Source organism: Dryas octopetala, chromosome 5 (assembly GCF_963921425.1).
Source record: "Dryas octopetala chromosome 5, drDryOcto1.1, whole genome shotgun sequence".
In the NCBI taxonomy this organism is placed as follows: domain Eukaryota; kingdom Viridiplantae; phylum Streptophyta; class Magnoliopsida; order Rosales; family Rosaceae; genus Dryas; species Dryas octopetala.
Window position 1 is genome coordinate 16,939,173 of NC_141370.1, and position 14,294 is coordinate 16,953,466.

The 14,294-nt window shown below is 36.4% G+C and overlaps 3 protein-coding genes across 4 annotated transcripts; 1 reads left to right on the plus strand and 2 right to left on the minus strand.

The window, feature by feature from the left end:
- Positions 1 to 1,817: 1,817 nt before the first annotated feature.
- On the plus strand, positions 1,818 to 2,851 carry LOC147285030 (Integrase-type DNA-binding superfamily protein). The gene has a single exon (XM_086243720.1). The coding sequence runs from the start codon at positions 1,946 to 1,948 to the stop codon at positions 2,600 to 2,602; it is 657 nt and encodes a 218-aa protein (XP_086099846.1). The 5' UTR covers positions 1,818 to 1,945; the 3' UTR covers positions 2,603 to 2,851.
- A 1,277-nt stretch (positions 2,852 to 4,128) lies between these two features.
- LOC147285031 (beta-galactosidase 15-like) lies at positions 4,129 to 7,887 on the minus strand. 2 transcript variants are annotated; one of them, XM_086245093.1, is made up of 14 exons: positions 7,714 to 7,887; positions 7,391 to 7,599; positions 7,219 to 7,285; positions 7,034 to 7,126; positions 6,804 to 6,947; positions 6,620 to 6,708; positions 6,408 to 6,513; positions 6,102 to 6,305; positions 5,823 to 5,984; positions 5,533 to 5,729; positions 5,340 to 5,446; positions 5,153 to 5,253; positions 4,597 to 5,039; positions 4,129 to 4,510 (listed from the first exon to the last, which is right to left on the minus strand). In XM_086245093.1, the coding sequence occupies exons 1-14, from the start codon at positions 7,885 to 7,887 to the stop codon at positions 4,129 to 4,131; spliced, it is 2,478 nt and encodes an 825-aa protein (XP_086101219.1). The 2 variants fall into 2 exon arrangements, with proteins under 2 accessions (XP_086101219.1, XP_086101220.1); XM_086245094.1 differs by lacking the exon at positions 7,714 to 7,887 and having other exon boundaries at positions 4,669 to 4,799; positions 4,854 to 5,039.
- Positions 7,888 to 9,783: 1,896 nt separating this feature from the next.
- LOC147285032 (beta-galactosidase 15-like) lies at positions 9,784 to 13,511 on the minus strand. Its single transcript, XM_086244352.1, has 14 exons — positions 13,347 to 13,511; positions 13,024 to 13,232; positions 12,866 to 12,932; positions 12,649 to 12,741; positions 12,404 to 12,547; positions 12,212 to 12,300; positions 12,015 to 12,120; positions 11,726 to 11,929; positions 11,465 to 11,626; positions 11,177 to 11,373; positions 10,884 to 11,097; positions 10,580 to 10,798; positions 10,256 to 10,470; positions 9,784 to 10,165 (listed from the first exon to the last, which is right to left on the minus strand). The coding sequence occupies exons 1-14, from the start codon at positions 13,509 to 13,511 to the stop codon at positions 9,784 to 9,786; spliced, it is 2,466 nt and encodes an 821-aa protein (XP_086100478.1).
- Between the last annotated feature and the right edge of the window lie 783 nt (positions 13,512 to 14,294).

Here is a 14,294-nt window from a genome sequence, read left to right on the forward strand (position 1 = left end):
AAAATAAACCATTTGCATTGCATAAAGGCAGAAACAAGTCCAAAAAAACCACAAAATATCTGGCCATGGTTAACCTAAAAACCTAAACACCCACCCTAAACCCTAAACCCTTAACTGCTGGCATATACCCACAACATCATAACGCCTGAAGCCAACAACAAAGTGAAAAACAGCTTGTTCTTCCTTCCCAGTATCTTTAGGCATAAACGAGTCCAAAAAAACCACAAAATTTCTGGCCATGGTTAACCCAAAAAACCTAAACACCCACCCTAACCCCTTAACTGCTAGCATATACCCATAACATCAAAACACCTGAAGCCAACAGCAAAGTGAAAAGCAATTTGTTCTTCCTTCTCACTATCTTAAGCTCGTCCTCAGCCATCGTCGCCTTCCTAAGCAACCCTGGTATAATCACCCTCGAGCGTTCACACATCGGGGGGTCCACCCATTCCCAGAATTGGCAGCCTCCTCGCTGTACATTGCAAAAAATTGTCAAGTTTCAAAAAACAAAATTACCTATTATCTTTATTCAAGAACAAGACAGGCATACCCCATAACTGGCACACCGGACAAATCTCCTCCCAGGGTTTAGATCAGTCCAAGAAGTGAAGAGTACAGCTCTTCGCCCACAATTGCAAGATACCGAATCCATTGGAAAGAAGGGTGAACTGGAACAGAGGATACCCAGAGAAGATTCCTCGGATCTAGAAGATGAAGCCCAATAATGCAAGGTTTTTCTCTTCAATAGTTCTCTCCAATAACCCTAAGTCCTAAATAATCTTCGCGTTTTTCCAAGAACTGATCAGGAAGAAGAGAAAATAAGACAATACCGGTTTAATTGTTTTGTTTTTAAACGTTTTATTATTTTATTATTATTTTAAGTGACGTGGCAGCTCAGTTTTTGGAGGGAAGATGCTGACTGGGCTAATTTGGGCGGGAACCAATCTGGGGTCGCCGCGTCAGTGCCAGGTTTGCGTCCCGCGTGGCCCAGGTCAGAGTCCACGTAGGCAATTAACGGCTCCCAGACGGAAAAGCTGACGGAGGTACCTGGGCGTGCAAAATCAGTAATTGAGGTACCTGAGAGCAACTTTTTTTAATTGGGGTACTCAAGTGATATAGGGTGGTTAGTTGAGGTACTTTTGTGTAATTTGCCCTAAAATAATACATAGTGTAGTGGTGTGAGTTGTCTCTTTCAATTTACCAAAACAGTCACAACTTAGTTGTGACTGGATTGATTTTTTTTTTAATACAATATAGTATAAATTAATGTAATATTTGTAATGTAATATTTGTAAATTTTAATACCTTTTATTTTATTATTTTGTTTGACTTTTCAATTAGTATCTAATCTAAAATGCTATTTAATTTTGATACTTAAATTAAAAAATTATTAAAATTTAGTAATTAAAATCAATAAATCTTATAAAATATACCGTAAAATGAGAAAAAAAAAAACTTTGAAAAAGAGAAGTTAGATATCATTTCTCATATTTACGAATTTTGTTTCTTTCACTTAGCAATAAACTGTTGGGGATTGAGATTTTATTTTATTTAATGAGAAAATTGGCGCATGAAGGCATGAGGAATAAAAGACACACGTGGTCTAAACCTTGTTAGTTGTTCCTGCCCCCACCCCGCGTAACCAAGTAATAGAGCTCCCTACACTGGCCACGTGTCCAGATCCTCCTCCCTCTTAACGCGCCTAAACAGTGTTGACCACCACAGTCCTCAGTCAAAAACTCGAACACACACAGACCCCCATACCCCCCACATATATAAACATACAGAGCCGCAAATTCCATTATCAGCCCCAAAACAACAAAACCTCAAACAATTAACACAACACACAGACAATCAAAGTCAATTCATTTCTCATCTTTTTTTATCCAAACTCAAAGACACACATACTTACACTAAAAACAACAACAAAAGTCGAATTAAATCGATGGTGAAGCCGACGATTGCGAAGCAGCAGCAGCAACAACAGTCCTCGGAGCGAAGCGACTCCAAATACAAGGGGGTCCGAAAGCGCAAGTGGGGCAAATGGGTATCCGAAATCCGCCTACCCAACAGCCGCGAGCGAATCTGGTTGGGCTCCTACGACACACCCGTCAAGGCGGCGCGTGCCTTTGACGCGGCCCTTTTTTGCCTCCGCGGCAGCACCGCCAAGTTCAACTTCCCCGACAACCCTCCCGACATTTCGAACGGCCGGTCGCTGACGCCGACAGAGATTCAGGCCGAGGCGGCGCGCTTCGCGAACTCCGAGCCGCCGATGCAGAGCCACTCGGATCAGTACATTTCGGAGATGCAGGCCGAGTCTCCGTCGGTGTCGGAGTGGAGTGGGAGTGGGACGGGTCTCATGGATAGTGACTTTCACGTGAGTAATACCCAAAACGACACGTCGTTTGCGGACTTGTTTCGGACTTTGGGTTCGGGTAATTACGCCACCGAGTATGGGTTGTTTCCAGGTTTTGATGATCTAGACGGTCAGTTCTTCAGTCCAGCAACGGCAGCGCCAACGCCAGCCGTTGATCATTATTATGCAGAGGAGAATTTTGATGGTGTTATACCAGCTCAAGAGTCGTTCCTTTGGAATTTCTAAAGACGTACACGTGCACGTACACGTACACACAAAAACACACACGTAATTAATTAGCTAAGTAATTAAATAATTAATTAAAAAAAATTTACGGGTCGGAGCTCCGGAGAGTTTTAGTTTCAGGAACTTTAATTACCCGGCAATGGATGAACCAATTTTTGTGCGGCCATCCAGCTTTCTAATGCGTGTAGAGAAAATTCTTGCATGTATTTATTCATTGAATTAAAGTTAATTGAGAGTGAAATTATTTTATTCGTGAGCTCTCTCTAATATTTTATTTTAGATAATACATGCACGTGTTCAACAAGGCATGGTTTATATGCAAAGTAATAATATCTCAAATCCAAATCCAGAGGCCCACAACAAAGACCCCACCTATTAAGTATCAACCACGTGCTGGCTTTTTCTATATATCCAAATCCAACTATCCAACCCAACAGTGACGTCCATTGCCTACCTGGCCCACTTACACCTAGACTACCTAGTTCGCCATTCATTCTTCAATTAACATATCTTCTCACAATTAGGCATGATTTAATTTATTTGTGAATGTGACTCACACAACCCAATTCCTTCACTTTGATCTCTTACTATCTATGTTACATCATATGACAAATCAGAATTAGTAATGTTAAAAGTATGGGGTACAACATCTGTGTAACAATTTTCAACTGGAAGATTTTCATATATATTTCTTTTTATTTGAGAATGAAATTTTCAAATATTTCCTATTACCCATCAAACATCTTTCCCGTTTCTTTAAAGAAAGAAATGAAAGAAACTTAGTATATTAGAACAATTTAATGTGTAAAAATAAATGTAAATGCAAATAATCTTTTAATTGATCTGCTACTCTATCTTTTAATCTAAAATCCAGTTAAATTATTTGTACAAATTTAATCCGCTCTTCACCACCTCCACCTTTTTAAGTCATCACTAGATTTTAGTGCAAATTTGATGAGTCTAAGCAAAGGAGGTTGAAGATGAGGATAAAAGCTTGTGAGTTTGTGAGATTAAGAAAGTTATTAAATGAGGCAGAGAAGGGAAGGAGGCTGTGTTTCGGAGGAGCTAGAGCCTAGAACTAGTCCTAAACCACTAGCTTAAAATTGAAGTTATATGACTCGAAACTTGTTGGTGATGGGTAGAGTGGAGCCATATGTAATATATATGAACCCAAAAGTTAGGTACTCATGCACTGAACAGTATTAAGGAACCTTTCAATTATAGAACAACTATTGGATATCAAAAGATGTGTAGCATGTGCTTGAAGCCTTGAACGTACGCAAATACGAAAGAATTAATTGATGACAACATTGAAGGAGAATTATATATAGGAAGTAAGAATTTTATTGATTGCCAAATAGAGTAGTGCTTTTGAGCACTCACTACAAATGCCACCAACTCTAATCTAGGTCTAGCTACTCCTTTACATGAAGCAATCTAAACTAGCTAGTACCCAACTGATCTTATACTCGAAATTATTAACCAAAACCTAACTCTCCTAATCTAGAAGAAAAAAACATGAATCTCTAGCAAACAGCCTCCACAGCGAGTCTCTTTACAATGTCACCGCAATTTGTAGCACCAAATGTGTCTATAGAAATATCGATGGAGCACTTTTGTTTACCAACACACTCCTTTTGAATGATGGACAAGGAATTTGCCCCATCACAGGTACCTTTCTCAAATGATCCACAAGCACCTTGTGGGTTGCCAAAGCTGGCAAACTTGATTGCTGAGATGGGACGATTTTGGCATGCCAATTCCAGTGTATGGTTCTCATAGGCATTTGCACAAACAGTTCCAGTTGTGACGGTTTGGAAATTCACAAGAGATGGGTTGCCACCAAATTCCTCAAACAGAACAATTGAGTTCTCAGCATCTTGCAAAAAGGATCGTGGAACATGATACCTTCAACACCATTAACAGAGTAAAATAAATACATAAAAGAGCTAGTATCAAATAAATAACAAGTATTAAAATTAATGTACTCATACCATCTCTGAGTAGGTTTGCCACAATTGTACACACATTTGTTGTTATCATATGGACCACGGTAGTCACAAGCATCAAGACTACAACCATCCTCAGCAGCCAAAAAGGATGGCCAATATCTCCCAATGCTATGCCCATTGACCCAAGCATGTCCCTTACCCAAACCTTGTAAATCCACCACTACTGGGTCATTTCCCAAAGGAGCCTTGAAACTTGCCTTGTACCATGTCATCCTCCTGTTTACTGCTAAATTTTCAGCTGACCACAATGCAGCATAGCGAGAGTCGGAGCTAAACAGCTCTTTTGTCAAGCCATCCAATCCCACCTTGTACCCCCATTTGTGTACGGACAAATCTTTTTCAATCGTCTCATCGCCATTTCGTCCCACCAAAGCAACAGGACCAGACACTCCAGCTTGCCACAGATCATATCCTCCTCCATAGTTCTGATCACAATAATTAATATATTCAAGGATTTATTAATATATAAATGCCACAATTAATTCACAAGTTTTAGTTGGCACTTCTTAGAAGGACAATGCTGTTAATTAGTACGAACCGGGAATCCAGTAGTAACGCTAAGCAATGAAATTATGTTCTTTCCGGGGTTTAACTTGACATTTTCCTCGTAAACCTTGTTGTTAGAATCCCATTGAGAACCTGTTTTGATTCGGAAAAGTAAACAAAAAAAATTATAAGTAATACTTAAAATATGAACATTAATGGATAAGATTATGATGTCTTACCAAGATATTCTCCATTGACATATGCATGAAGAATGAAACCAGTGGCGCCATTGACTCTCAGTGTCATGTTATTGCTCCAAATGGGATCTTCTTTCTTGAGATGAACACTGCAAAATATCCAACATAATTCATTTAATATAATTAACGTTGTTAATTGATATCATTATAACAATTAAAAAATAATAATTGATACCTTGTCATGTACCACAGATAATCACTAGCATCATCTGCAGCATCCTTTTGATCTATAAGTTTATTTGCAAAGACTTCTCCTTTTCCATGAAGTCTGGTGTTGTCAATGCTCTCAGGCCTCCACAACCAACCAAGAGATTCAGGTTCACTCTCAGCCTTGTTTGCCACCTTAACTTTAACTGTGGTTTGAGTGTTCACCTAAAAAAACAAAAACAAAACAAGAACTGCATAATAAACAATTGGAAATGTTGTTGTTAGACTGTGAATTTGGATCGTTGATTATGTTGATACCTTTGCGGTGTTATATCCTTCGTTTTTGCAATCGGGAAGAATGCTAACAGACCAAGCTGGAATGGTGTATGTGTTTCCTTGGAAAGTGATTGTAGCATCCGAACTACTATTTGCATTGACTAAGAAACAGCTCGATGACTCCTTTGTTGCATACACAGTGGCCTAAGATGCATACAAATAAATGTAAACATCATTAACTTATAGTGTCCATTTGAAATTGTATGCATAAAACATGAATTAGGACGTTTGTGTCTCAATTCGAAATTATAATTAACTTACTATAACAGAGTTATCAAATGTTGTGGTGTTAACATCGCCGTGAGTGAGGGTGTACTCCATTGATTTCAAAATCTCATGAAGTTCTTTCAAATGCCCCCATTTGGGTTGATTCAAGTTACCATATTCATCAAGAGGAGCATCATAATCATAAGAAGTGGTAATGGTTGAAGCTGCTGTTCGACCGAAGTTTGTCCCACCATGATACTGGAAGAACACAATAACGTAGATAGATAGACTGTGAATCTGGACCATACATTTGAGAATTTGCATAATTAAGAAACAATTTTAAACTAATGTGCCAATTACCATGTAATAGTTCTGGAATGTGCCCCCAGTTTGGAAAAACCTTGCAACCGCGAAAGCAAGATCCTCAGCAGTTCTAAGTGGGTCTTTACCACCCCAACTCTTAAACCTGTGCAAATTGTATAAATAATTTAGCAAATCTAAATTAAAAGAACGACTATACGTCTATACCGGCCATATGAAATATTTTTATGTAATATTGATCAAGAGATTACCAGCCAGTCCAATTTTCAGTCCACATTTTAGGAATGTTGGGGTTCTTTGGTGTCCAGCTATCACAGTACCAGCCATTGCATGTGTTTATCTGATAATAAAGGATGTAATTAAACAATCATTTATATAATAACATCAAATTACTGAATGATTATTTCTTTAAAAGTTTAGAAGAGTAAATTGTACCATTGATTGGGGAGCATCATCTTGTTGGCACATAATCCATGGGACTCCAATGTCAAGGGATTGGGCAAAGTTTGCACACCACTCAATATAGGCTTTCCCAGCATCTCCATAATATGATTCTATATTCCCATATTCATTTTCAATCTAACAAAATTATACATAAAAATTTAATTAATTAACATACATCCTTGTAAATTTTATAAAAGAAGCCCAGACAACAATATATATACCTGAGCTATAATAATTGGACCTCCTTGGGATGCAAAAAGTTTCTCTTGTTTCATCATATTAACAATCAAGGTGGTGAAATTCTTCATCTCATTCTGAAAAATAAAAGTACATTCAACAAAGAAGTTTTGAGTGTATATGACAAAATCTAAATAAGGTTACAGAAACTGAAAGTCATTGTAAGTACCATAAAGACATCATTTGCAGTTCGAATCTCACAACCAGGCAAGTTGTGCAACCAAACAGGAAGTCCTCTGTATATTGATAAAAACATGCAGTCAGTCACACATTGTATTTGAGATAAAAACTTTCATTTATGAAGATTAAAAATTAAAAATTTGATTGAAAATAAAATGTACCCAAAGTTCCATTCAGCACAAACATATGGACCAATTCGAAGAACAGCATAAAGTCCTTCATCTTGAACAGTTTTGAGAAACCTAACAAGGTCAAGGTTGCCTGTAAAATCATATTGACGACGAACTGGTTCATGTGCATTCCAAAACACATAAGTCTCAATTGTATTCAGTCCACCATCCTTTGATTTCTTAATCAAGTCTGGCCACATCTGCATGTGTACAACATAATAATTATGACTCAATGTTGGCAACCAAAAAAATTACATAATTTCTTTTAAATTGAATTAAGTATTAGAAGAAAATAAGAGGGTTCGTCCATTTACTTGTGGTGTGCTTCGAGGATAGTGAATCGAACCAGAGAGTAAAACTCTGCGTTTACCATCAATGGTGATGGCTCTTCCATCATGAGACACTTCGATGGCATTAGCAACAAAGTTGAGAATGATCAGAGAAAAACAGAAACAGAAGGCAAATGTAAAAGGTTTAGAGAGAGCCATCATTTGTTGAGTAGCTAAGTAAAACACAAGTGTGCATGAATGGTGAAGAGGTGTCCTGTATTTATAAGCATTGGTGGGAACAAATTAACAGCAGAAAAGATACGATCAAAATGTGATTCTTATCGCAATCTTTATCCAAGGTTTATCTTAATTTGAATTGGATAATGACTGAGTGAGTTTACAAATAATAGAGTTAGATATGTTTGTTAGTTAGAATTACCATACGTAATCCAAAATGGATAATGATCTTTTGTTAAAGTTATTTACTTTGAGAAGAACTTGCATATGTCTCGGAGATACCAACATGTGGTATCCCCATCCTCCCCCCCCCCCCCCCCCTCTCTCTCTCTCTCTCTCTCTCTCTCTCTCTCTCTCTCTCTCTCTCCTTTTTCTCTCTTTCTCTCTCTGTCGTGACACCAGCATGTCCCTATCACAGGACTAGGGATGACAACGGGGCGGGTTCGCCAATACCATACCCGCCCTGCCGAGTAATTAGGTCCCCATCGGGGGTATTCGGGACTCCTATTATTTTTTTAGAAAAGAATTTTTTTATTAATAACATACCAAATTAATATAAATATATAATATAATAGATGAAATACATTAAAATTCATCATATTATATTACAATAACTCATCATATTATATTACAATAACACTAAATCATAAAGAGAACACTATTAAATTTAAAGACATGCAACAAAAATTAAGATAATAAATTAAAATATAATTACATAATATAATATTTTTATTAAACGGGTATACGGGGTGGGGCGGGAACGGGGATGGTATTACCATACCCGTTTAATCGAGGCGGGTCCCCATGGGGATTTTCGGGGGCGGGGAATTTTGTCATCCTACTCGGGACAAGTAAGTTATTTTCATTTACTTTTAACTCGATCATAGTCCAAAAAGAATTATTTTCAAAAAAAAAAAAGAAGAGATAATATGAAAATTTTGTCAAATTGTGTACCTTGTATATATATTATCCGTCATATAATAGCAAGATTTGTCACAATTTTTTTCTTTTATTCAAATATGTCACCTAGACACACAAAAAGACATCCATTAGAATTTTGCATATTCTAAAGTAATTAGCTACTCATGCACGTACTACTTAACAATATTAGGGCACCTTTCAGTATTGGATATTGACGGTGTTTAGCTGTTTCACTGGTACACCAAAAACACATTGTGGGGGCATGATAAAGCAGACAACATTGTATTTGTGGGGCTCCCCTATTTTTCATGCCTGACATGGAAGTCATAATAAATTAAGTAAGGACTTGTTAGATGAGAACCTAAAGCAATAAAGAATCCAGATAACATTGTATATGATTTGTGTGTAACTTATACACAAACCATGCATATACAACAAAAAACCCATGCATATACAACAAAAAACAGGCCACCTCATAAAGTATCCAAAGAAATAGAATTAACTCCCTTCGACTATTTCACAACTGAGCTGAAACTCAGCCAAAATCTCTGAATTTATAACTCTCCTCTAATAAAGACTTAAGCAAGTGATACTACGTACATTACTAAAATTAATTAAAATTGTTAAGGGCCGATGTCTTATTTCTCCAGATCCTGGCTTTCCATTCTCAACAAGTTTAAAGACCTGGTTTTGGGGTGTAATGTGCTTGAATGCAAATACATATAATTGATGACAAAAAGGAAAACTATATAATGGAAATTATAATTTTATTGATTTGCTGATCGAATAGAGTAGTTCCTTTGAACACTCGCTACAAAATGCAACCAACCCTAATCTAGGTCTAGCTACTGATTTACATCAAGCAACCTAAGCTAGCCCAAATGACCTCATACTAATTAAAAATTATTAATCAAAACACAACTTAATTTCCTAATCCTGTAGATTAGGAAATGAACTCTAGCAAACAGCCTCCACGGCAAGCCTCTTCACAAGATCACCGCAATTTGTGGCGCCAAATGTGCCGACAGAAACATCGATCGAGCACTTTTCTTTACCAACACAGTCCTTTTGAATGAAGGACAATGCGTTTGCTGCATCACAGCTACCTTTCTCAAATGATCCACAGGTGCCTTTCGGGTTGCCGAAGCTGGCAAATTTGATTGCTGAAATGGGACGATTTTGGCATGCCAATTCCAATGTATGGTTCTCATAAGCATTTGCACAAATAGTTCCAGTTGTGACAGTTTGGAAATTTACAAGAGATGGGTTGCCACCAAATTCCTCAAATAGAACCAATGAGTTCTCACCATCTTTCATAAAGGATCGTGGAACATGATACCTTCAACACAATTAACAGAGAAAATCAATACAAAGATCATTAAAAATATCTAACTATACCCAATGAAAAATGAAAGATTAATGTTCATACCATCTCTGAGAAGGGTTGCCACAATTAAAAACACATTTGTTGTTATCATATGAACCACGGTAGTCACAAGCATCAAGACTACAACCATCCTCAGCAGCCAAATAGCTTGGCCAATATCTCCCAATGCTATTCCCATTCACCCAAGCATGTCCCTTACCCAAACCTTGTAAGTCCACCACTACAGGGTCATTTCCCAGAGGAGCCTTGAAAGTAGTCTGTAAAAAAAAAAAATAATACAAATATTATTACTTAATTAGTTTCTCAAAGCATTATAAAATAATTAACCAAAACTTGTATATAATTAATTAAATTAAGTTTCAATACCTTATACCATGTCATCCTCCTGTTTACTGGTAAATTTTCAGCTGACCACATTGCAGCATTGGAGCTAAAGAGCTCTTTTGTCAAGCCATCCAATCCCACCTTGTACCCCCATTTGTGTGCTGACAAATCTTTGACAATCGTTTCATCACCATTTCTTCCAACCAAAGCAACAGGACCAGGAAGTCCAGCTTGTATCACATCAAATCCGCCACCATAGTTCTGATCACAATTAATTCAAAGTCTTAGTTAAACATATAATCATTTATCATGAAGAACAGTACATTGCTAATTAATTAATACGAACCGGGAATCCAACAGTAGCACTCAGCAATGAAATTATGTTCTTTCCGGGGTTTAACTTGACATTTTTCTCGAAAACATAGTTGAAGACGTTGTAAGCAGCCCATTGAGAACCAAGATATTCTCCATTAACATATGCATGAACAATGAAACCAGTGCCATTGACTCTCAGTGTCATGTTCTTGCTCCAAATTGGATCCTCTTTATTGAGATTAACACTGCAAAAAATACATAATTAAATTAAGAAAACTAAAATAATTGATAGAAGAAAAAAATAAGATTAAAAATAATTGATACCTTGTCATGTACCACAGATAATCACTAGCATCATCTGCAGCATCCTTTTGATCCATAAGTTTATTTGCAACAACTTCTCCTTTTCCATGAAGTCTGCTGTTGTCAATGTTCTCAGGCCTCCATGACCAACTAAGAGATTCAGGTTCATTCTCAGCCTTGTTCACCATCTTAACTTTAATTGTGGTTTGAGTGTTCACCTAAAAAAAACAAAAACAAAACAATAGCTACATAATAAACAATCGAAAATGTTGTTAGATTGTGAATTTGGATAATTTAATTTGTTAATACCTTTGCGGTGTTATATCCTTCGGTTTTGCAATCGGGAAGAATGCTAACAGACCAAGCTGGAATGGTGTGTGTGTTTCCTTGGAAAGTGATTGTGGCATCAGAGCTGGTATTTGCATTGGCTAAGAAGCAGCTGGATGAATCCTTTGTTGCATACACAGTGGCCTAAAATGCATACAAATTAATTAATGTACACAACATTAATTTATTGTGTAAATTTAAAATTGCATATTGTATAAACCATGAATTAGTTTGTGTACTTACTGTAACAGAGTTATCAAATGTTGTGGTGGTAACATCACCATGAGTGAGAGTGTACTCCATTGATTTCAGAATCTGATGAAGCTCTTTCAAATGACCCCATTTGGGTTGATTCAAATTGCCATATTCATCAAGAGGAGCATCATAATCATAAGAAGTGGTAATGTATGCAGCTGATGTTCGACCGAAGTTTGTACCACCATGATACTGGAAAAACACAAACCACACTGTGAATCTAGGCCACACATCAAAGGCCCGAAATTATACAATTTTAAACTAATGTGCCAATTACCATGTAATAGTTCTGGAATGTGCCTCCAGTTTGGAAAAACCTTGCAACCGAGAAAGCAAGATCCTCAGCAGTCCTAAGTGGGTCTTTACCACCCCAACTCTTAAACCTGAAGAATGCATTAATTGTTGTGTGAGTAATGAATTAATGAGTGACATACCATATATAAACAGATCATCATGTAATATTCAAGAGCTTACCAGCCAGTCCAATTTTCAGTCCACATTTTAGGGCTGTTGGGGTTGTTTGGTGTGAATGAATCACAGTACCAGCCATTGCATGTGTTTATCTGATAATAAAGGAAGTAATTTAACAATTAATCAATTATACATACTAAAATTAATATACTGAATAATTTTGCATAATTTAGAAAAAGAAAAAGTAAATTGTACCATTGGTTGAGGAGCATCACTTTGTTGACACATAATCCATGGGACTCCAATGTTAAGGGATTCAGCGAAGTTTGAACACCAGTCAAGATATGCTTTACCAGCATCTCCATAATATGATCCCACATTCCCATATTCATTTTCAATCTAAAAGAATTAGACATAAGAAAATTTAATTAATTTAATTAAATCTACAAATATACATCTCCCTAAATTATATAAGACAAGTCGGACAACAATATATATACCTGAGCAATAATAATTGGGCCTCCTTGAGATGCAAAAAGTTTCTCTTTTTTCATCATATTGACAATCAAGGTGGTGAAATTCTTCATCTCGTTCTGCAAAATTAAAGTAAGAAGGTTTAGAAATTTTTTAGTGTATATGACAAAATCTAAATCAAGTTACAAAAAGAAAAAAAAAAAAAAAACAAACAAAGTCATTGTGATGAGTAGTATTAAGTACCATAAAGACATCATTTGCAGTTCGAATCTCACAGCCAGGCAAGTTGTGCAACCAAACAGGAAGTCCTCTGTACGTACATTAATAATGAGTCAGTCAGACACAACACAAAACTTTATTTGTGTAAAATCATAAAAATTTTGGTAGAAAATAAAATGTACCCATAGTTCCATTCAGCACAAACATATGGACCAATTCGAAGAACAGCATAAAGTCCTTCATCTTGAACGGTTTTCAAAAACCTAACAAGGTCTAGGTTGCCAGTAAAGTCATATTGACGACGAACTGGTTCATGTGCATTCCAAAACACATAAGTTTCAATGGCATCCAATCCACCATCCTTTGATTTCTTAATCAAGTCTGTCCACATCTGCATGTTCACATTATAATAATTATGATTCAATTTTGGTAACAAAATAATACATAAGGTTTTCTAATTGAATTAACATAAACAGAAAGTACGTAAGAGGGTCGGTCCATTTACTTGTGGTGTGCTTCGAGGGTAGTGAATTGAACCCGAGAGTAAAACTCTTCGGGTACCATCAATGGTGATGGCTCTTCCATCATGAGAAACTTCGATGGCTGTAGCAACGAAGTTGAGAAGGACAAGAGAAAAACAGAAGAATGCAAAAGTTTTGGAGAAAGCCATTGTTGATCGAGTAGCAAAGTAAACAAAGTGTGAATGATGAATGATGAAGAAGTGCCCTTTATTTATAAGCGCATTTGTCAGAACTAATTAACAACAGATCGATATAATCTTAATCAAACTATGAACCTTATCAAAATCTTTATCCAAATTTTATCTTACTTTGGATTTGAGTTAATGACGGACTGAGTTTAACAAAATTTGGATGATGATAGACTTCTATCAGATACGTTTGTTAGACTCATATATGTTATCTAATTAAGATGGATATTCTTTGTGAAGTAAACAGTCAGCAAATTTTCATTTTATCAACTGATAATCTTTGACCAACAAAAATCAACAACTGAAAATCAAATCAAAATGTCAAAATAGAATAATGTTAAAAATCCAAATTATTGGGTTTAACGTACTTAGGATAATGTTAATACCACGTTCGTAAATCATTCTGTAAAAAAAAAAAATTAATTAGGGGTAGCAATTTCCTTTCCAAAATTAGTTGAACTTTTGACAATTTATTCAGTATATTGAAGGTTTTTTTAAAAAAATTTTGTTTTCACTAATAGTTTAACCTTCTATAGAGTTTGTGTCAAATTGTTGCATTAGTTGCTTCTCCCGCGTTTTCCTTACTGGTCGTTGTTTTTTGTGGGCCATTGAAACGGCCCAATTTATTCCATTTCTTTTTGTTTACCTTATCCTCTACAAGTCCACTCACCAAGCTGGGCTGTGGTTCATGTTACTCGACCCAGTACGAATGTGGGTTCATAGATTAAGCCCAATAGTTTTTTA